General features: G+C 41.9%; 2 protein-coding genes across 2 annotated transcripts; both read right to left on the bottom strand.

Moving 5' to 3' along the window:
- Positions 1–619: 619 nt before the first annotated feature.
- LOC109872282 (uncharacterized) lies at positions 620–9,208 on the bottom strand. Its single transcript, XM_031807303.1, has 4 exons — positions 5,969–9,208; positions 3,470–3,517; positions 2,853–2,977; positions 620–2,519 (listed from the first exon to the last, which is right to left on the bottom strand). The coding sequence occupies exons 1-4, from the start codon at positions 6,030–6,032 to the stop codon at positions 1,215–1,217; spliced, it is 1,542 nt and encodes a 513-aa protein (XP_031663163.1). The 5' UTR covers positions 6,033–9,208; the 3' UTR covers positions 620–1,214.
- Positions 9,209–9,538: 330 nt separating this feature from the next.
- Positions 9,539–23,325, bottom strand: apoda.1 (apolipoprotein Da, duplicate 1). The gene is made up of 7 exons (XM_020462345.2): positions 23,224–23,325; positions 21,586–21,726; positions 21,182–21,303; positions 20,669–20,754; positions 18,438–19,531; positions 13,704–14,022; positions 9,539–10,213 (listed from the first exon to the last, which is right to left on the bottom strand). The coding sequence occupies exons 2-5, from the start codon at positions 21,703–21,705 to the stop codon at positions 19,305–19,307; spliced, it is 555 nt and encodes a 184-aa protein (XP_020317934.1). The 5' UTR covers positions 21,706–21,726; positions 23,224–23,325; the 3' UTR covers positions 9,539–10,213; positions 13,704–14,022; positions 18,438–19,304.
- Positions 23,326–23,823: the final 498 nt, after the last annotated feature.

Below are 23,823 nucleotides of genomic sequence, written 5' to 3'. Positions count from 1 at the left end.
TAGCTGAACCCAGTGTTTGTGCTCCGTCTGGTGACAGTTGAAAAACAAGAGGCCCCCATCACCAACGGCGGCAGCAAACGCAAACTGATACCTGTGGACCTCAAATGGGGCGGCAGGGTAGCCTAGTGGTTAGCGTGTTGGACTAGTAACCGAAAGTTTGCAAGTTCATATCCCCGAGCTGACAAGGTACAAATCTGTCGTTCTGCCCCTGAACAAGGCAGTTAACCCACTGTTCCTAGGCCGTCATTGAAAATAAGAATTTGTTCTTAACTGACTTGCCTAGTAAAATAAAAACAGCTTCTATGCTTCTCAGTCAGGAGGTAATATACTGTTCAAATACTTCACTATTTTATTTTAAGAAGCCCTATCATGATACTCATTCTGACATCCTGGATACATCTACAATAGCCTTACCACACCCCTGGATTCCACTGCTGGATTCAGGAGATGACCAGGACTGAGTATTCTTACCTCTAAAATGCTGAACATGTTTGCTAATATGACATACATTTCAGACAGAAATGGCTTTTTACTATGTTTTCATATGTTATCAAAACCACTTTGATATGTCATTGTGTACTGTGGGTATTAATTAATGTTTCCATAAGAAAATGGGAGCTTGTTTCAAAATGTTTTATTTGGAAATAAAATTAACAAACTAACGAGCGGAAGGGTTTGAGGTTGACAGGTTTTAGATATACTATGAAAACAACATTAAATTACACTCAGGAGAGACAATGTTCACAAAACACTGGAAATGGACAATGTACAACCACAGAAAACATACCAACATACTGACACATATTTAGATTAGACCATATTCAAGTCTGCTAGCTTCCCCCTATTCTACAAACACAATACAGATTTTTTTCCTACCGACAAACGTAGTATTAAATGCGCAACTTTCACATAGACTTCTATGGGAGCATAAAACCTAGAGGGACTCATGTTGGGTTTCAGGATAGCCAGGATATCACAGTCAGTAAAATGATATACCTTCAGGCACTGTAATTGAGCAAATCAGATTAACTATTGCAGGTCTGGAACTTCCTGTTGATAAGACACTAGTCATCCTGCTTTAGCAGTATTGGACCATGGGAGATATTTTAGTACCTTGGGAGGACCGTGAGAGAGTGTAAAACATGAACTTGTCTCACTTTCTTCCAGTTCTAGCGTTCTAGCGTCTAGTTGACATTTGTGTGACGTGTGTTTTTTTAAATGTACTTCTTCCTGTACTGACCCATGTAACTCCTCAGGAAGTCTTCGAACTGTGGGACAGCGTACCTGGGCCTTGCCTTCTGCTGCACCTGCTCCTTCTTGTGATCCTTGGTCGCTGATTCCATCGCAGCGGGGGAGTCCTCGGCGCGACGAAGGCGGCAGTTGTAGTCGTATTCAGGGTCGCAGTCGGGATCGGGCAAGATCACACCGCTCTTGGGCTTGTTGGCCTCGGCGGTGAGGGTAGCGGGGGCGGACATGCCGTTGCAGGTGAAGTCGTAGGGGTGGCACTGGGGTACAGCGGGGGCCTTGGGTTCGTCGCTGGCCTTCACAGGAGTGCAGTCCTTGTCGTAGTGCACGTAGCAGTCATGGCCCTCCTTGGTCTTCCCGAGGACGCCCAGGCGGGAGCGGATCTGGAACTGAGGCAGCGCTGGGGGGGCCTTATAGAGGGCGGCGGCGGCACCAAGCAGGCAGTATGGGTCGTAGCGCGGGTCACACGCCAAAGGGGCGGGGGCTGGTGCCGGTACGTCTTTTGGCGTGTACTCCAGGACGGGCTTGGTGAGGCCCGCCAGCTTGGTAGCGGTGAGGGGGTTGCAGCCCTTGTCGAAGAGGGGGTTGCAGTGCTGCTCCTTGGGGGTCTCCAGGGGAGTGGGAGGAGGGGTCGCTACGCTAGCCATGCACAGGGGGTCGGTGGCCGGGTCGCAGGTGGGGTACAGGTGGAAGAAGCCGGAGGGGTCCTTCTTCACCAGCTGAGGCCGGCAGTAGGGGTCCTTGGTGGGATTGCAGCCCAGAGCAGCATAGGACGGGGCGGGTCCAGTAGCGGGCCTGTAGCCGTAGGCGGCGCGCAGGTGGTACTGCAGACACTCGGTGTCGTCAGGGTTACAGATACGCTGCAGCTCTGTATTCTGCTCAGCGGTGAGGAAGGGCTCCAGGACTGGGGCGTAGAACCCTGTGGGGGTTTTCTGAGGGTACGGCAGGAAGGGGGTCAGGACAGGCACTGGGGCGGCTTTGACCGGAGTCGGGACAGGCTTTGGGGCAGCCATCTTAGGGGCCATGGGGAAGAGGCAGTAGGGGTCGATATAAGGGTTGCACATTCCGACGGTGGCGGTCTTGATGGGCGAGGGCATCAACACCTTGGCCTTGGGCTTGCTGGTGGACTCGGCGATGCACTCTGGGTCGTCGGATTCGGCGCAGGTCTTGTAGATAGCACTGAGGTGGGTGAGGTAGTGGTTGAAGGTGGGACCCTCCTCGGAGCGGTGCTTGTTCTGCAGGTAGATCATGTACATCTTGTCCAGATCCTCGATCTTTAAGTGAGGGAAGAAGAGACAGACTCCCATCAGATTCAGACATGGGTTCAAATGGTATGTTTTCTTTCAAATACTTTGCACATTTGATTGAGCCTGCCAGAAAAGCCAGATGGGTAAAAGTTTCACTTTTCCCGACTATAACATTGGTTCCAATGTGCCTTGCTCTATCTAGACTGTCGAGGGCTAATGGGGGTGGTGGAGAGGCGCAGTACAAAGTAGCAGTTATCTACAAGTCAATAAACTGAAGTATATGGATTAAGATAAACTGGTAGCTATCAAACCAAAAGTATGTTCACTCAAAACAACGTCTGTGGATTGTTTGACACTCACTCCTTCCTGGTTGCCAGTATCCATGAAGAATCTGTACCATCCCCAGAAGTCAGGGAGCCGCTGGAGGACGGGCATGTGAACAGGAAGACTCCTCTTGCTGCGGACATCCCTGGATACTGAAGATGCTGATACAAGAGAGAGAAAGACAGTATATATTAAGAAGAGAATGTGGACTCAAAAAGAGCCATATTAAATAAAATAAACACATCAACACCTGTACATGAGTATGTGTGAGTACACCACTACATGGCTGTTTGTGTATGTACTGTAAGGATGTATGTATAATGGTATCACAGTAAGTGAGTTAACTGTTTATGCCTGAAAATCTTTTAGTATGACATACTGTCCAGTACACAGTTTGGACACACCTACTCATTCAAGGGTTTTTCTTCATTTGTACTATTTTCTACATTGTAGAATAATAGTGAAGACATCAAAACTATGAAATAACACATATGGAATCGTGAAGCAACCCAAAAAGTGTTATATTTTAGATTCTTCAAAGTAGCCTCCATTTGCACAGTCTTGGCATTCTCTCAACCAGCTTGACTGGTACTGTACATGCTAATATCCATGTTCCCCTTGTAGTCTCATTCAAACCAGTCCCCCTCACTCACCCTCCTCCTCCTCCACATTCTGCCTCACCGGGCCGGCCCCCAGAAACTCTGTAAAACAACGGTAGGGACATGAGTCGACGAGAACCAGATGTTGTGTGGCTCTGCTAATAGATTCCCTGGGAGCACATGGCAGGAGCCTGCACTTAGAGAAACAGGCAGCATCCTGACCATTAACATACACATCCTTTAAACATACACATACTGTACAGACATACCACCTGGAAGTCAGTGGAAACCATAAAACTACAAAGAGAGCCCAGAAGACCCCCCCACCCAATTAAACCCCCACTATAAAGTAAGATGTTTTGGGGGGAGGGAGGGGGTGGAATCTGATGTTCTGGGGGGAGGGAGGGGGTGGAATCTGATGTTCTGTACATTGCGTCTCTGTACGTTAGACACACCAGGGGTTTCCTTCAGAGGTTTATGGCAGAAGGGGAAACTTCTCGTCAACTGGTTATGTTATGGTGAGACGTATACGGTGCCTTACCTTGACTAATGAGACTCAGAGATTTCAGCTCCAAGGCATCAGAGATTTCAGCTCCAAGGCATCAGAGATTTCAGCTCCAAGGCATCAGAGATTTCAGCTCCAAGGCATCAGAGATTCCAGCTCCAAGGCATCAGAGATTCCAGCTCCAAGGCATCAGAGATTCCAGCTCCAAGGCATCAGAGATTCCAGCTCCAAGGCATCAGAGATTCCAGCTCCAAGGCATCAGAGATTCCAGCTCCAAGGCATCAGAGATTCCAGCTCCAAGGCATCAGAGATTCCAGCTCCAAGGCATCAGAGATTCAGCTCCAAGGCATCAGAGATTCAGCTCCAAGGCATCAGAGATTCAGCTCCAAGGCATCAGAGATTTCAGCTCCAAGGCATCAGAGATTTCAGCTCCAAGGCATCAGAGATTTCAGCTCCAAGGCATCAGAGATTCAGCTCCAAGGCATCAGAGATTTCAGCTCCAAGGCATCAGAGATTCAGCTCCAAGGCATTAGAGATTCAGCTCCAAGGCATCAGAGATTCAGTTCCAAGGCATCAGAGATTCAGTTCCAAGGCATCAGAGATTCAGTTCCAAGGCATCAGAGATTCAGTTCCAAGGCATTAGAGATTCAGCTCCAAGGCATCAGAGATTCAGTTCCAAGGCATTAGAGATTCAGTTCCAAGGCATCAGAGATTCAGTTCCAAGGCATCAGAGATTCAGTTCCAAGGCATCAGAGATTCAGTTCCAAGGCATCAGATTCAGTTGGTAACCAGTTTATAATAGCAATAAGGCACCTCGGGTGTTTGTGGTATATGACCAATATATATGACCAATATGTATCCAGGTACTCCACCTTGCGTCGTGCCTAAGAACATCCCTTAGCCGTGGTATATTGCCCATATACCACACCCCTTCCTACCACACCCCTTTTTGCTTAAATAGAGCCGCATGAATGGTTCTGGGGGAGCTGAGCACACCTGATCAATTGAAATAAACTTGCCAACGTTAGAGTTCCTGCCGTCTGTTCAGAAATAAATTCAGAAAAGCCTACTGCACCATGAGAAAGACTATAATTTTGCCACAGAGGGTGAATAGCTTATTAAAAATAGCCAAGCTGTGGAGTGTAGCCCAAAAACAAGGCATAGCATGCAGTTGGAAACACACTATAAATCTGTCAGTGAACGAACAGCATGAAAACAAAAATGGCCTTTCAAAATATTTATACAATTGCGGGAAAACAGGTTGGAAAGCAAATGGCTCCTGCTGAAAAGAGAAGACTATAATCTGTAGGCTACCAAAATATTTTAGCATCTTCCAAATATTCTTTTACAAAGTAAAACGAGAGAGCAAGAGAGAGAGAGAGAGCATGCCAAAACCATTCTCAAAGTAGCCTGCCATTTCGATCATTGTGCGGTATTATGATGCTTTCAAGACAACTTGGAACTCTGAAAAAATGTGGTCGAATCATGATGTCAGTGATCGACAGGTCGAAAAGTCTGAGCACTAGAAAGAGGCCAGAGTTCCCCACTTGGAATTCCAAATTAGATGACCGTTCAAAACTAATTTCTCCAGTCGGAGCTCGTTTTTGTTTTATACAGAATTCCCTGTTGTCTTGAACGCACTGAAGTCGGAAGCTGGAGATTTCCCAGCTCCGAGTTCCCAGTTGTTTTGAATGCAGCATTTAAAGAAGGATTATACCAAAGTCTTCAGTTATGTAGAATGAAAAGCGTTTATAAAAGTCCCAAAAATGTTTCCCTTGTGTGCAACTTCTGCAAGTGCCTCTATCTACTGCTCTATGCCCCTACACAAATGTGATATGAATGCAATGCTTAATTATAAAATATACTTTTTTTTTCCTCTTCTCATGCCTCAGAGCTCAGGTCACCCCCCCTCTCTTGCTCACTTTTTGTTCCGGCACCTTTAGAAATGAAGCACTAGGCTACAGTAAAGCGACTGATATAAAGTGCCAGTCAGTAAATCAGTCAGTCATGTCTTGTAGAAAGTGCTGAGGCACGGCAGTCTCACTCACCTGGTGATAACACTAGGAGGATTCCAGTGTAGATCAGGGAAAACGGTCTTCCTGTCCGTGCCATTTTCAGCTTTGTCTGTCTCCGGAGGGTGAAATTGGGAATATTGAGTATTTTTGGAGAGGAACAGTTAAGAGGGAGTGAGATTTATTCCTGAACATGCTACAATGGGCTAGACTTTATACACGTTTATGTATAAGCATTAACTATGTCTAAGTAGTGTACATACCAATAATAAATGAAGATTTGTTAACATTTCTAAATATGTAGTCTAAAATAATTTATACGTTTCCAATAGTGATCGGCTCCTCTAGCTCACAAAATGTCTGCTTGTGTATGGTCATGTAAATTCATAACCTTTGCAGTAAACAATTGTTTATACAGGCCCAAGTCATTGTCCTGTAAATGGCCAATCAGTCTAATTTGTTTATTCTATCAAAGGTTGAGAACAGCTGACCTTGGAGCAATGCACTAAAGCACCAAAGGCTAGTAACTTCAACAAAAAATATGTTTACTTTCTGCAAAACAATATCATGTAGCCTGCTTATCTTGGTCGGACTAGACTATAGTTTTTTCCTGAGGCAAAGTCTTGAAAAGGCATTAAAATGTAATTCACTGGAATGATGTATTCTTCTATTGGCTTTACCACTGATGGAGGGATTGACTTAACAGAATAGAACTCCTATGTGTTATAATGAAAATGCATTGCCAGGTTTGCTCCCAAACCAACAACTGAATCATTGTAGATTCTGAAATAAACTCTTGCATGTAGTAACTGACTGACACTAGCTTTCCTACCATACAAAGAGCTCGGTACTAAATAAACTCAGCTCTAGCCATGGTTATATAGACAATATACATGAACTGTATATAAAAAGTCACATTAGTGACATCTAGCAAACATTACAAATTTATGTACATCTAGCAAACATTACACATTTATGCATTTTCAGCTTATTCTTGTACAATGAAAAGCGCTTTACAAATGTAATACATTCTGATTATGTATAAGCACACCACTGTAACACACGAAATGCATTATAATCCATGACTTACCTGTTGTTTCGGAGATCCTGAAGGAGCCAGTGGCTCTCTGAGTTGATTGGTTTGGGGGGGGGGGGCGGGGGTATAGCTCACCGAGCTGTGTGCGCACCCTACCTTTCTGCTCCCTTGTATGGGAGAGGAGCGCAGGGCAACATTTTTAAGGAGCTTCTTGATCATTAAAAAACAAAAAGGCATGTCGTATGGCTGGAGCATGCTGTTACAAGCTCCAGTATTGGCTCCTGTACAGCCAGCTGATGGACCAATAGGGGGCCTGTAATTACCCCAACTGAACAGCAAGACCCCTGGGTAGATAAATACCCGATTAACAGGATACCATTTTGATGTACCTTATTTGTTTTACACCGATTAGTAATTTGGGTTTAAGATGGCTATAAATATCAATCAAGACAACAATCATCGTCTCTGGATAGAACAGCCATTATTATGGCTCTTGGAGCGGATTCAGGCAGCATGATTCACTCAGTAAAACCCTAAAAACAGTCAACTTGTCTCTGACTGTGTTGTTTCTCACAGAACATCTAGTGCAGTATAATAGAATGTAAAGATCCCTCACTCAGCCATAGATACAGCCTACCTTCTACCACTATATGTGCAGTGTCTCCAGCAGGTTCATAGAGACAGGCCTGGTCAATAGCTAGTCATATATCTCATAACACATTCCTCTGGTATTTAATTAGAATCCCCATCAGCTGTTGCTATAGCAGCAGCTACTCTTCCTGGTGGTGCACATAAATCATGACATAATACAGAACATTAATAGACAGGAACAGCTCAAGGACAGAATTACACAGATTTAAAATAACCAAAAAAGGGTCCTACAGTTAAACTATGGTCCGTGCGATCCAGAAACGTTTGGACGTCCCTACCCCATTGAAGTTGAAATTTATAATGGTTAAGGTAAGGGATGTCCCAAGAATGCTGAATAATACTGACCGTTACACCATCTTTCCTGGAAACACAACTGAAGAGAGCGACTGTTGTCCAAGCAGAGACCTTTAAGAGCACACTACCAACTGAGGTCTGACTGACACCTGGAAACATGCCAACCGGGACCGGTGGCACTGAGCTGGTTCTGTTGGAATCAACTTGAAAAGCTTTTATGAAGCCTTCAATGACCCTTCATAGGGCTTTCGTAGATGCTTCATCAACCATTTATAAGCAAACGTCATGCTACATGGAAGGTGGGAAAAGGGCTATGCCACATTTGAATAATATGGAGTATAGAATGTATGGATCATGAAATGGACCATGTGCAATGTGAAGACAATACCTCCTCAGTCTTCCATGCACGGAGGCATTCTATAGGTCAATGAACCAGTTGCCTTGACAACAACTCTTAAGTTAATAGTAGCCATCTTGTTAATGTCAAAGTTGTTATACTCATGGAAACATTATGGCGAAGGGAAATTTGTGTGAAAAGCCCATAAAGCGGTTTCTTAACACTTGTGGACCCTGAAAACTCGTAAAAATAAAAACAGACCCTCGCTGTAAAAAACGATGAGGTCCTACCACCACTTTCATGTAAGCAGTTTTGCATGTGTTCTCTTGCGTGTTCGTTTGACGAACTACACGCCACCAACAAGGGAAGAGAACACGTACAGTGGTCAGTCAACGAGGTGAAACATTCGGAAAGATGGTGGGGGTACTGAAACTATTTTTGTCCGCTCACACAGGAGCAATAAAGTCCCAGTGCACAAAAAAAGATCCATCTCAGGGGAACCCTCAGCACCCCTGCATCCCACAGCTATGGGAATGAATAGAGCTGATATCATTATTTAGTCAAGGTCACAAACAAATCTGTTCCACAGAACAGAGTTCTATCTCAATGTTCTGTGACGTATATAATATTAATTTGTATATTAACTTGTTGACATGGAAAGTGCTAATTCTAAAGGCCAGGAATTATTTAAATTTTGGATTTGGAACATTACAATGTGTCCTGAGCAATTAATCATAGCATAGCCTATTACAATGTTTGGTGGAATTGGATCACACCAATAAATCAACAACTCTCCATATCGACATTATACATACTCAAACTTCAGTTGTTTACTTTAGAAAATACAGATTATTCATGTTATTCTTTGTGGAGTGCAATTGACATTTTGCTGTGAGAATGCCAAGAGTGTGCACAAGCCATCATCATATATTAGTTTAACACTTTTTTTGGTTACTACATGATTCCATATGTGTTATTTCATAGTTTTGATGTCTTCACTATTATTCTACAATGTTGAAAATAGTTTTTTTTTTAAATAAACACCCTGGAATGAGTAGGTGTGTCCAAACTTTTGACTGGTACTGTATATACAGTATATATAGCTTTATAATGTACTGTGTCCTGCTCCAGTGTTTCCAAGGTAACCAAATGCATGTAGTGATATATGCATTTTCTCATGTTTCTCCTTAACATTTATGTAACCAATGGAGACCAAATGAAACAGGATATTAATCTAAACCACTATATCCATCAAGCCTCACTGTGCGCATATATGAAACCTAGGAACTACCATTATTGTCAGGCTTTTATTCGTCATTACAAATAATTTAAGCGATTCTTTGCGGCGCCCCATTCATCATCTGCCATCTGCAATCTGACTGCATCGGAGGCTCTGGGATCGTCCCGTATATAATTATGCTCCACATGCCTGAGGAGCAGGTGTTCTCAGAGAGAAGAGGGGAGGGAGAGAGAGAGAGAGAGAAAGAGAGAGAGAAGAGGGGAGAGGAGAGAGAGAGAGAGAGAAGAGGGGAGAGAGAAGAGAGAAGAGGGGAGAGGAGAGAGAGAGAGAGAGAGAAGAGGGGAGAGAGAAGAGAGAAGAGGGGAGAGAGAGAGAGACAGAGACAGAGACAGAGACAGAGACAGAGACAGAGAGAGACACAAACCTACAATCCAGCTTGGAAGTCTGTTGAAGCTATGTTGTCAACTCATAAATTGGAACATTCCACATATTTTGGGAGAATCGTGCAACATCTGGTGGCAGCAGTGGCGATTTTGTTAAAACCTAGAACTGGCTATTTGGCTGAATGTAAATTGTATGTCATTAGAGTTTAAATAGCCAGTTTTCCATGTAGTCCCAGAAAATCATCCACTCTATCATTCAATCACCTTGTAAAAAAATAAAAAAATAAAACCCATAATCTTCCTCACTGGACATCATCATCATCAAAATGGTCTTCAAAATCTGTGAAGAAAAAAACAGATGCATGAATTTAGAATAAACCGTGATCTTCACAAGTCAATCCCCTAAAAGCTGTTATCAGAAACCATACTTTGGCAATACTAACAAGGAAAAGGCAGACAACAGGAAAACATTACTTTAAGCCAAATGAAAGACTCTACCAAACCAACCACTTGTACATTACCTGTACTCTAAGACGGGCTGTTAAAATAGGTACTTGTCTATCTCATATTACATGTTTATAGGGGGGCAGCAGGTAGCCTAGTAGTTCGAGCGTACAGATTAAATCCTCAAGTTGAAAAGGTAAAAATCTGTCGTTCTGCCCCTGAACATTGTAAATAAGAATTTGTTCTTAACTGACTTGCCTACTAGTTAAATAAAAGTCACATAAAATAAATAGGGAGGCATGTCTAAGGGACATAATCTTTGTGCATCTCCTTTGAACTCAATTGGGAAACGTGTAGCCACTTAATGTACCAGACCTGGGTTCAATTAGCCTAACATTTGACATCTTTAAAGAAATGTTGGCCATTTGATTGAGCCTGAAGTGCCAGATGGGTGGGGTTTGCACTTGTGAGACTCTTTGATTGGTTCCATTGTGCCATGCAAGATCAAGCACAGATTAAGACTAAATAAAACATATACCATTTGAATCCAGGTCTGATATGCAGCCTACTGTGTACACGACTGCTGTATTCTACAGTACTGTCTGTAAACGAATGCAAGAATGTTTTTCTAAATCAACCTTTAACCCAGTGATTCACAGAGCTCTCCTTAAATCATCCCCCCCCCCCCCCCCTCAAAAGCCCCTCATTAGTTAAATCAGCTACTGCTAGTTCTGGAATAGATCAAAGATGTGGACTGGCTTGGGGGGGTATTCCAGGAAAGACTGTGATTAGGGAAACAATGCTCTAAACTAATCAAAATGCACACAAAAATAAAAAATTGTGCACTACTTGATTTATTCAAACAATCCACTTTAAGTTTGGGGGAAGCCTCTTCAACTAGACAGTCACATAGAGGAAATGAATACATAAATTCTGTCTCTTATAAACTAACGTCTCCTATAAACAAACAGCCCTGGATGTTCCAGCAGAGCGGGTCTAGGTAGTGAATCAGACTCCATTATTTATGTATTATCATCTGTTTTTCCAGGTTTCCAAAACATTTAATCGAAAAACAAAAATGTGGATGTTCTAAGTCCACAACATTTATCAAAACACACCAGGAGACAATAATTTTTTTAGGTCTGGGAAGAAGAGGTTTATTTCTAATATGACAGTGGACACTACATAGCCGGTTCCAGGCTGCGTCCATCTGCTCCCACTCAAAGGAAACACAACTGAATACTTTGGCTAACAACCAATGAGGGCCTGCCAATAAAACTATGCGCATCCAATCAGATACATATTTCCAATATCACGCGCTGAACACGTGCATACCATTTTAACCAGGTGTGCCTAATAACATGCTGCACATCTCTCAAACAACACAGTTACCCTTTCATTCCAGTGTGTACATAGCAAGAGGATGTTGTTTAGCGGTTTAATATATGTGCTGATAGAGTTGGATTAATGAAAATAGCATTCTGCCAGGTAAGCATAGGCTACTATGCAGTTAACATTTAATTCAGAAGGATTTTGTGAAAGCCTTTCCATCTACCAGGGACCAGTTTTTCATAAGTGATCTATCTGGATTTCATCTACCAGATAGGATTAAACATATAGAAATAGAATGAATAGAACAATGGTCGGTCTGCTCTGTTCATTATATTTCTGTGCATTTTAATCCTACCTGATAGGCGAAATCCCAGATAACTTTTGAAATAAATGGGCCCTGAGGGCTGTTTTCAAAACATCGTCGCTAACGGCTACACAAAGTTCAGAAAGTTGCAGGAAATACAAAATACTTGTGCATTCTGTTCATTATGAAACACTTGGGGAAATATATTTATTTGTAATGTATTTTACTTGATTCCCTATCAATTTCAATACATTGTTGAATATTGTTGTTCTGTTTTAATGTCTGGATTCCGTTGCGTCCGCATTCTCCACATTTTTATAGACATATGGTGAGAAGAAGTCATGTTTGATGTTATTTTGCCTCAAGACAGGGATCACACTACATTATAAAACTAACTTTGTAAAATAAAAAACAGGAATGATGGTTTGAGACCAGTAAAGATGCTTCCTGCTGCTTCAGAAGCCAACAGAGTTCTGAAGAAACAGAATGGAGGTGAGCTGCTGGAGGAAGGCACTAATGGATTCAATCTGCCCTGACGACTCGGCTCCTACGGAACACAGCTCAGCTGGTTAAAGGCAACAACCTCAACCCAGTCAAAGTTCCAATGCCCTACCAAGGCAATGTGTTTAAATTACAGTTGGATTGATGCTGTGAGTGTTAACATGATAGGAGTTTCAGGATTGATATTGTAACAAACCATCTCTACGTTATGCAACTGGAGGATGAATCCTTATTGAATCAGTGGTTAGCTGGTCTGCCTACGGGCTGGGAGACCCTGTATCGAGACGCGGTATCGAGACCCGCAAGGGCCTCAATAACATTATACACCGCTACCGTTCGCAAACAGATCACTACAATATCAAAATTATGCATATATTTGATACTGTTCAGTGATGTTTTAGTAATTTTAGCAGCTAGAACTCTTAATGTTTGAAAAGCACAAAGGTTATCATTGCTATTATTTATTTTGAGTCAGCAACATTGCAAAGTTAACCACACTACAACGTTACAAAGTTACTCTGACTATTCTGGTCAGATTATGTCTGTCCACGGATGCTAAATTTCGCATGGGACGTCAATGTCATTTTGTGCTTGTTGAGACGTCATATTACCATCTTACAACCAGTTTTAAAAAAAAAATTACAAGGACAACATCAATGTGTCTAGGAGAGACATTTTGGTTATCTGGAAAATTAGCCTTTAGGTCACTAAAGATCACTTTCTCGAACTTCATATTTAGTTTGTTATTTTGGACATTTAAAAAAATAAAATACACCTTTTTCTTTTTCAGATCACTAAAAGAGACGTCTAGAAAATATACTTTTATTATCAGTACACAACCTGATCATGACGTCACAAAATATGTCAGAATGACGTCATTGCAACCAGCTTTGTGTACTGGGCATGAGTGAACCTTTATGAATAATGAGTGTCTTCAAAAAGAGTGGTAGCATATAGCAGGGTTTCCTAACCCTGGTCCTGGGGCACCCCACGGAGGCACATTTAGTTGTTGTGTTTCAAATCATCCAAGTTTGATGATGAGTTGGTTATTTGAATCAGCTGTGTAGCGCTAAGGCAAAAAACAACGTTTGAGAAACCCTGGCATATAGGATGCAAGGCGGCCATGGCCCTGACAAACATTCACAAGAATGTAGCAGCAACTCTGTCTCTGACAGGATAGATAGTTCCATATTTACTATGGGAGATGTAGAGTTATCATTTCACCCTAACAGGTGTTCTTAAATCTTACCATTGAAAAAGTCTGCATGAACTGCCTTCTCATTGGTGGCCAGGTCCATGAGCAGTCCTGAACTGCCTTCTCATTGGTGGCCAGGTCCATGAGCAGTCCTGAACTGCCTTCTCATTGGTGGCCAGGTCCATGAGCAGTCCTGAACTGCCTTCTCATTGGTGGCCAGGTCCATGAGCAGTCCTGAACTGCCTTCTCATTGGTGGCCAGGTCCATGAGCAGTCCTGAACTGCCTTCTCATTGGTGGCCAGGTCCATGAGCAGTCCTGAACTGCCTTCTCATTGGTGGCCAGGTCCATGAGCAGTCCTGAACTGCCCCCGGCCTGTCAGGATAGAAAATGCAGCAGGTGATGGAGGTGAACTCAACGAGCACACAGTTAAAGAGATGGGCATCTCTGAGGGTTGCTGGTATTAGCTATTTAAATATCGCCTAGTCAGATCATTACTCTTGTTCCAGCTGGCATTATTAGGTAGGTACCATTGGCGTAGCATAAAGGACTTATGACCAACCTTAATGTGACGATACTTTCAAATCTTCTCTCATTGATTGAGACAGGTGGGTGTTCACCCCAAAGTGCTGCATGTCATGATGACGCTCACCCATCTCGACAAATGAGAGAAGATTTGAAATAGACAAGATGGCGGCGTACACATTGCTGGATTACTTCATGGAGCAAAATATGTTTTATTTAATAACAGAGTGTTTACTAAATTCAAACTAACCACTTGGACACTGACATTTTAGAATAAGATACATGTTTGGCCAAATCTAGAAAGAAGATGATAATCGCCAAGTTAAGGTTTGCTACACCAAACAGGTACCTATCCTCTACCATAACAGGACACTCAGTAATGGATACCAAAACTCTGTGCCTATTTCCCATTATCTGGTGTATAATCTGTAGCTATGTGTGTGTGTTCCTGGGGGTTTCCCTGTGCCAATGGACAAAGTACGACTTCAACAGCTAACGTTAGTTCATCCAACTGCAACTCAAATTAGACAAGACAGCAGTGCTCAAAGTTAGTGGTGAGCTGAACCAGAATCTGGGTTTACAAAGAAGACGTTGAATATGGCGATTCTCCTTTAAGCTCAGGAAGCAGCCATTCAACTTGCCATTCACTAGCTTTTCAAGTTTAATAATGTCCAAATGTGACCCGATTCCTGAAACTAGGCGTATGTCGCAAGTCTTGACTTCACAGGAGAGCCTTTTGAACATAGTTTTTTTTTTTTATCAAAATGTGTTTTTTTTGGGCAGAAATGCCTTCTTGAACATGTGAACTTTCATGTACCTTAATATCAAACTTGTATGTCATCTGTAAATACGAATAAAATAGTTAAATCATGAGCCTAGTTGGTTTAGCCACAGAGAAAGGCAGCAACCTTCCCGCTAGCCATGATTGGCTGAGATTAATGAGTGGGCTGGATTGGTCTGCGGTGTTGCATCTGTGTCTATAAAATTAGCTGCTAGTAATGCAGTTTTTTTAAAGATATAACTTTAGCCATGGAGAACTGCAAATATGTTGCTACTGCTCTCAATAACATTGCTTCCCTGAATTTATCAGGCGCTATCGACAAAGGACTGGGAAAAGGTTGTGATGGACTACTTTCTGGACGACGACGAGTGCCGTGCAATGCTGGCTGACGCACTCTGAAAATAACAGGTCTTGAAATCAGTGGAACACAACGGGCCAAACAAGCTGTGCTAAACTAAACAGAAACAACACAGGATGTCTTGTGAAAGGGGTTGCAGTCTGCCGTGAAGCTTTCATCCATGTATACAGGTAAGAATCTAGCTACAGATTCAGATATTATACGTTTCGGTTTCGTTTTGGTCAGACAGTTGTTTTCATTGCAAACTAAAGCTTGCTGTTAGCTAGCTAGCTGGAGTTCGATGGCTGGCTTGCGAACTAACAATGAAGCTAACGTTATTTGGTTAACTTTAGCTTGCTATGACAATCGGTTTGTATTGCTAGTAACGTGACTCTATGGATTGGGATTATAGTTCTTATTTTAGCTAGCTAACGTTAATGTGACATGTCTAAACAAAAGACCAAGTTAAAGCTTGCTGTTATCTTTGATTTATTTCACCTTTATTTAACCAGGTAGGCTAGTTGAGAACAAGTTCTCATTTACAACTGCGACCTGGCCAAGATAAAGCAAAGCAGTGCGACACAAACAACAACACAGAGTTAAACATAGCGTACAGTCAACACAATAGAAAAAAAGGTCTATATAGTGTGTGCAAATGGAGTGAGAAGGTAAGGCAATAAATAGGCCATGTAGTAGCGAAGTAATTACAATTTAGCAAATTAACACTGGAGTGAAAGATGAGCAGATGGTGATGTGCAAGTAGAAATACTGGTCTGCAAAAGAGCAGAAAAGTAAATTAAAACAATATGGGGATGAGGTAGGTAGATTGGGTGGGCTATTTACAGATGGACTATGTACAGCTGCAGCGATCGTTTAGCTGTTCAGATAGCTGATGTTTAAAGTTGGGTGAAAGCTCTGTAGATAATTTGTGGGCAGAACTGAAAAAGCGTGTGCGACCAAGGAGGCCTACAAACCTGACTCAGTTACATCAACTCTGTCAGGAGGAATTGTGGCAAGCTTGTGGAAGGCTACCCGAAACATTTGACCCAAATTCAACAATTTAAAGGCAATGCTACCAAATACTAATTGAGTGTATGTAAACTTCTGACCCACTGGGAATGTGATGAAAGAAATAAAAGCTGAAATAAATCACTCTACTATTATTCTGACATTTCATATTCTTAAAATAATGTGGTGATCCTAACTGACCTAAGACAGGATTTTTTTACTAGGATTAAATGTCAGGAATTAATAAATAAATGTATTTGGCTAAGGCTAAGGTGTATGTAAACTTCTGACTTCAACTGTAAATGACTATCAGCACTCACTTTTGTCATCATGAAGTGCTTTGAGAGACTAGTCAAGGATCATATCACCTCCACCTTACCTGCCAGCCTAGACCCACTTCAATTTGCATACCGCCCCAATAGGTCTACAGATGATGCAATTGCCATCACACTGCATAATCCCATCTGGACAAGATGAATACCTATGTAAGAATGCTGTTAATTGACTACAGTTCAGCATTCAACACCATAGTACCCTCCAAGCTCATCATTAAGCTTGAGGCCCTGGGTGGTGAAGGTAGGAAACAACATCTCCACTTCGATGATCCTCAACAAGGGTGTGTGCTCAGCCCTCTCCTTTAGTCGCTGTTCTCCCACGAATGCATGGCCATGCACGCCTCCAACTCAATCATCAAGTTTGCAGACGACTCAACAGTAGTGGGCTTGATTACCAACAACGATGAGACAGCCTACAGGGAGGTGGTGAGGGCAATCAGAGTGTGGTGTCAGGAAAACAACCTCTCACTCAACTTCAGGAAACAGCAGAGGGAGCACCCCCCCTATCCACATCAATGGGACAGCAGTGGGGAAGGTGGAAAGTTAAGTTCCTCGGCGTACACATCAAGGACAAACTGAAATGGTCCACCCACACAGACAGTGTGGTGAAGAAGGCACAACCTCAGGAGGCTGAAACAATTTGGCTTGTCACCCAAAACCCTCACATACTTTTACAGATGCACAATTGAGAGCATCCTGTCGGGCTGTATCACCGCCTGGTACGGCAACTGTACCACCCACAACCGCAAGGCTCTCCAGAGGGTGGTGCGGTCTTCACAACCCATCACCGCAGGTAAACTACCTGCCCTCCAGGACACCTACAGCACCCGATGTCACAACAAGAATTAAGGACAACAACCACCCGAGCCACTGCCTGTTCACCCCGCTACCATCCAGAAGGCGAGGTCAGTACAGGTGCATCAAAGCTGGAACCGAGAGACTGATGGCCTTGAGATAGAAGCTGTTTTTCAGACTGTTAAACAGCCATCACTAACACAGAGAGGCTGCTGCCGACATACAGGCTCAAAATCTTTGGCCACTTTAATAAATGGATCACTAGTCAGTTTAATAATGTTTACATGTTACATTACTTATCTCACATATATATACTGTATTTTATACCATCTTGCCTATGCCGCTCGGTCATCCATATATTTATATGTACATATTCTTATTCAATCCCTTTAGATGTGTGTGTATTAGGTAGTTGTTGTGGAACTGTTAGATGACTTGTTAGATGTTGCTGCACTGTCAGAAACTAGAAGCACAAGCATTTCGCTACACTCGCATTAACATCTGCTAACCCTGTGTATGTGACTAATTTAAAAAATGATTTGATGTTTTGCCACAGTGTGGGCAATATCAGAGGGAAAGAGAGAGGCTGAGATCTAGTAAGAGGGAGATGTGGATATAGGAAATTAGTTTAAAGAGTATATTGAGTAGAACGTCATTACATATAGTCTTTAATATTTTTTTAAGAGCAACGGGGCTGGCAGGTAGGATTTAGTTTCTCCCTGTCTCTGGCACACACTCCAGTACAATAGTTGGTGGTAATGCAGCATAACGTTGGATGCCTACCGCCAATAAACCCACACCGAAGACGACAGTGGTGAGCTGGCTAAATTCAATAAAAAGCTCAATTACAATTCCTACAGCCACCTAATAGAGCTTGGTTACTTCTAGTGTGAGTAGTTCATACAGAGGAAATCTAACTAGTTACAGTAGCTCCCTAACAGGTCATGTTAACGTTAGCTAACATAGCTACCTAACTATCAATTCTGAAGCATAACAAGTGTTTGCAAACCTCGTCAAGATCCACGTATGGCCCAGCTCCTTCGCGGAACATCTCATCGACTGCTGGCTTCATCACGGTTGAGTTTTATCGGTCTTTAATTGTCATACGTGAATTAAATAATTGAACGCTTGAATGTGTAGCAAACTAGCCGCTAGCTAGCTGCCGTCGCAGGTTTTGATGCAGTGTCATATACAAATATATCCGATGGGGAGACAAGGAACGCGCATGTTACAGAATAAACGTGCAGGATATACAAGTGTCTCCTAAGGCACATTTACACCAACATTGTGTTTAGTTTAAGACTATGTTAAATGAGACCATATGATGGATTAAAACAACGTTAGGAGTTTTAACATATTAAGACTCATACATTTATCATGCATTCTTATTTTTTACAGTAGCCACAAGGTGGCAGTAAACATCTGTCCAATCAAGCTCACATGATATTGATTTCCTTGTACTTTATTGCCTCTAATGAGAATACTCATGTTTTCAGTTTGCGACAAACATTTTAAATTAGGTCACAACAATTAATTTCCAGTCATAGGATTTAAAATAACGTAATTGTGACTGGAATATATATATATAACTATTTTTTTTCGACAGAAAAGCATAAAACCCAGACAAACTATTACTGTACATTGTTTTCCTCTAACGATTCCTCTGAATAATTAATGAAATGTCACTGAAGTTTGCCCGAGCGAACATATTATTACACAGATGAGGGAAAATATATAACTTGTTTCCATCAACATCATACTTTGCATACTATGTTGTTGCAAACCAAATGTCCCTGTAGGAAAATTCTATTAAGTTCTACTCTACATTACTCTACTCTATCCTATTGAATTGATTGTATTGAATCTTTCAGAGGGTCTAATCACAGCCCTGCTGCCTGCTGGCAACCATCCGACTAACATCAATGTTGCTGCTCGTGAAGATCTCCCTCGCTTTGTTGACGGTGGCGGCAGGGAGGGTGCGTGTGCGCCCCAGGATCCAGGCAAAGTCCATGTGGAACAGACGCAGGACATCGGTGCAGGAATAGATCAGCGCTGAGTTCTCATAGTCAGTTGAGAGGATCCAGTAAGGAGAGTAGGGCAGGACTATTAGAGACACAGAGATGAGAAACAAACAGATGAAGGCAAGACACACAGGATCACATTAGGTTTATTCCACAGATTATAATGTGATTGCAGTCGTGATGACTTCTTCAAATTGCAAGAAATGTAATTATCCCTCTCAAATGGTGTCAAGATCAACATAGTGGGATGAGATGGCCTTCGGTTCTTATTTTATATTATTCTGTTTATATGGGCTAACAGGTCCAACTCATGACATCTCCTGACTTTCAAAAAACAACGCCTACCATTTGAACTGTGGTGAGTGATCTCTACTGCTCAGTTTGTCCTTAAAGGCTAGCATCTTTCTCATATTTGTTGACCATTGAATGTCATTTGTTAGCTGTGAAGTCTACACACATGTTTAGTAGGGCACACTGTAGCAAAAACATTTAGCAACGGAAAACAAACAAGCAAAATCTCATAGGACAATTTCAGGTAGTAGCTACCTCCCTGTTTTATTCAATGGTTTATATATACACTAGATGACTAACAGGGGCCGCTGTTTTGATGCCACCTTGCCCTCCATCTTGGAACTACCCCACCTCTATAAAAAATACTTTAGAAGCTATAGAAAGTAATTTATTAATGTCTACATTCGTTTTTGCCACGTTTATTATATTAGACCTTAATGCATATTTGTTTATAATATTATGTGAGCATGAAAATAAAAATATAAAATATATAAAACATGTTCCTTAAAAGTATATATTTTTTGCAAGTGCTAATGTTACTTTCCCCACTGCAACCATTGAAATACTGTAGAATTCCTATGAACGACTGTTCCTTCTGTGGAGTGCCAATATGATGGCCGGTGGCTTCAGAGCCTCTCATTGGCCAATACAAAGCATCAGCAATCCAGGGTTTATTCCATTTCAAAATGTTTTCTCCCTACTGAACATGACCCTGGTTAAACTTGTAAGAAGAAAAGGGATGGCTTAAACCAGAATAGACTGGAGCTCTTGAGAACTGGAGCTGGGCAGTGGCACTCCTGCCCTAGATGAGGTGTAGGACAAGTTCAGGCAGTACCTCCCTATTTAATGCAGTTTCTCCATACTGAACACAACCCTGGTTGCCCTGCTCTACTGTAGTTATGGTGTAACAGCTGATCATAACACTCACCGTAAGAGTAGCTGATGCCTAACTTGGCTGGGTTCTTCAAGTCCTCTGTGACTCCTGTCCCCTCGATAGTCCTTAGCTCTCCCTTTCTGTCAAAGGTCACCAAAAGGTCAAAAGCACGAGATTCATATCAAAGGATATCAACAGAAAGAACTGTACAGCAACTGAAATTATCTGCATGTCAACAGAAAGAACTGTACAGCAACTGAAATGATCTGCATGTCAACTGAAATTAGCTGATTTTCAACAGAAATGAAATGTGTCACAACTGAAATAAACTGCATGGCTCACTACTTTGAATTTGCGAACAACATTGTTCAGGATAAAAGTGTATGTAATCAAAAGGTGTGTTTTTAGGGTTGAAAAATTCCTGTAACTTTCCCAATGTTGCCTGGTTTTCCCAGAATTATTAGGAAATAAGCAGGAAATCTGGAATCTTCCAACCAGGATTTTTGGAAAACTGGAGAATTTAAATTACCGGAATTTTTCAATCCTAGGTGTACGTAATCTACTCACAATATTTCAGAGCTGACCACTCTAATGGTCTGATCAGCCTTCATGGAGAAGTTGGTCTCAATGCACTTCCCTTTCTCAAACTGGGCAGGCAGTTTGGCGATTTCAAACCATCTACCCATGAACTAGAAATAAATAAACACAAATTCTCAAAATCTCCAACTTAACATGTTGTTGTGCTTGTTGATTCTTTCTGTGATAAAAATGCTACACAAGTTATTTAAATACATGATTATTATCATGAACATATCACAGTGAATGTCATACTAAATATACCTGTCTGACAAGATGAACACTAAAACTACATTAGTCATGGTCTCTTCATTTTCTGATTGACTGGCCATTCATGATTGGCAGGTACAGTAGGTAAATTATCTGTGCCGATTGGTCAGGCAGGGGGTTAGTACCTTTTTCATGCTGAAGGCGGGCTGGACGGCTGGTTCTGGACAAGGCCCCCAGTGGGGAACCTGGGCACTGACGAGGGGCAGGAGGAGGAGAGGCAAGAGGAGGGCAAACAATGGCGTCATGGTCACAGGGGCAGCCGTCACCTGAAAATAATTACTATCAATCAACAGGGAAAACGAAACTTTAAAAAATATATATTTTCTGAGGGACAACAGAGAGGAAGAGGCTAAGCGAGAGGTTTACTCCGCGCAAAATCTGTCCGCGAAAATAAGCCCACGAAGTGAGGAATTTTTGTATGGTGGTTAATGAGAGTGTAGAATTTGGTCAACAAAAAATGTAATCCTAATTTGCCACAAGGCGTATTTGATCGAAAATAAGTTAGTTAGGTTGTTTCAAATCACAGGCAGCCGGTGGCACCCTAAATGGGGAGGACGGGCTGGAATGGAATCATTGGAATGGCATCCAACACATCAAGCACATGGTTTTCATGTGTTTGATACCATTCCATTTACTCCATTCCAGACATTATTATGAGCCGTTCTCCCCTCTGTGGCCTCCCGAGTTTACAAATGCACTGATATAAGTGGACGCACTTGGATTTTGCAACTTTTTTAGTTGTGCCTTTTGCCCTAGAGATATATAGTTTTAGCATGGACATTTGAGTTGAGGACTTCCACCATTTTAAAATAGTAAATTGGGTGGAGATTCCTATGAGTTTGGCGCAATCAGCCAATGAAGAAGAAGGACATTAACTACATTTTAAAATGGTGCTTCCCATGCGGTCACAGATCTATAATGGCAAAGATGAATCCTTTATCAACAGTAGCTCTAGGGCCTGTTGTTCACATGTGTATCTGCCCTCTCATTGGCTAGAATAGTCCCACCTGATCTCGCCTCCTCCCACCTGCCTTCCATCTTTGATGACATGTATTTCCATTGTTAGAGCGGTCACTTGACTATCTTGTCAATATAAGAGAACATTTTTGGGGACAAGAAGTCAGTCCAGGAATTGGTCATAATTGGTGAAACTCGCCTTAGATGTTGTTGTCCATTTTACTAATAGAAAGATGGTTAAAGAGAGCAAACCACAGGAAATTCCATCTCGACAGTGTTTTTTTCATTGTCGATTAAAATAGTAAATGGAGAAAAGGAGGACAGATGACTCATCGGCCATCATTTCCTCAAATGCAAAATATTAACATATAATATTGCCAAAACATACAGTATCTCTATCTGTCTTAAAATGGCTGGCAAATGTCACTCACTTTCTCCTAATTAGTCACATTTTCAAGACAGAAAAAAAAGATTCTTCACAAAGAAAAGAGAAAATCAATATAAATATGTTTCAGCATCAACCATGTAACACACATCAATCATTGGGTTAATTGAAGTGCACTGCTATTTGTAAATAGATATATAGAGATCAGATTTGTTTCCTTTCCCAGTCCCTGCTGTTGGTCTCTTCGTCTCAGATGCCGAAGATATTCAGCAAACTACCTTATTTCTCTTGCTATCGTACCAACCAAAGTTCATTTGAACTCCCCAAACAAGTGTTCTAATTTGAACATTGAGAGCTTACATTAATTCGAAACATTTATCTTTATATGAAATCCCATACAACAGCAAAAAGCACATCTTACCTCTGTCTCTCTGGTCAGGATATCTGGTCAATTCAGGATGTGTATTTATAAGAGAAGCTTCAGTCTCCTGGGTCACGCCACACTGGAGTCTCTCTCATGAATGAACGTCTTTGTTGCACCCCAGGGCTTATTTCTGACATAAAGTAAACCATTAGCAAACTGGAGTCATGGGGACATACCAGGATAAATGTTATAAAACGATCTGGCGGGATGGAATAGAATGGAATAGATAGACTGGGATGGAATAGGATGGAATAGATAGACTGGGATGGAATAGAATGGAATAGATAGACTGGGATGGAATAGGATGGAATAGATAGACTGGGATGGAATAGGATGGAATAGATAGACTGGGATGGAATAGATAGACTGGGATGGAATAGAATGGAATAGATAGACTGGGATGGAATAGGATGCAATAGATAGACTAGGATGGAATAGATAGACTGGGATGGAATAGATGGAATAGATAGACTGGGATGGAATATATGGAATAGATAGACTGGGATGGAATATATGGAATAGATGGAATAGATAGACTGGGATGGAATATAATGGAATAGATAGACTGGGATGGAATAGATAGACTGGGATGGAATA

Source organism: Oncorhynchus kisutch, linkage group LG27 (genome assembly GCF_002021735.2).
Source record: "Oncorhynchus kisutch isolate 150728-3 linkage group LG27, Okis_V2, whole genome shotgun sequence".
Taxonomy (NCBI): Eukaryota; Metazoa; Chordata; class Actinopteri; order Salmoniformes; family Salmonidae; genus Oncorhynchus; species Oncorhynchus kisutch.
The sequence above is the reverse complement of the archived record's forward strand: the minus strand, read 5'-3'. Positions and strand labels throughout refer to the sequence as shown.

Coding starts and splice junctions, on each gene's coding strand:
- apoda.1 (XM_020462345.2), bottom strand. CDS start 21,705: ATGACGCCATTGTTTGCCCTCCTCTTGCCTCTCCTCCTCCTGCCCCTC. Junction 21,304..21,585: donor CCGCCTTCAGCATGAAAAAG/GTACTAACCCCC, acceptor ATTTATTTCTAG/TTCATGGGTAGATGGTTTGA. Junction 19,532..20,668: donor AGGCATCAGCTACTCTTACG/GTGAGTGTTATG, acceptor TGTCTCTAATAG/TCCTGCCCTACTCTCCTTAC.
- LOC109872282 (XM_031807303.1), bottom strand. CDS start 6,032: ATGGCACGGACAGGAAGACCGTTTTCCCTGATCTACACTGGAATCCTC. Junction 2,978..3,469: donor GAATGTGGAGGAGGAGGAGG/GTGAGTGAGGGG, acceptor CTCTTGTATCAG/CATCTTCAGTATCCAGGGAT. Junction 2,520..2,852: donor ATACTGGCAACCAGGAAGGA/GTGAGTGTCAAA, acceptor CCTCACTTAAAG/ATCGAGGATCTGGACAAGAT.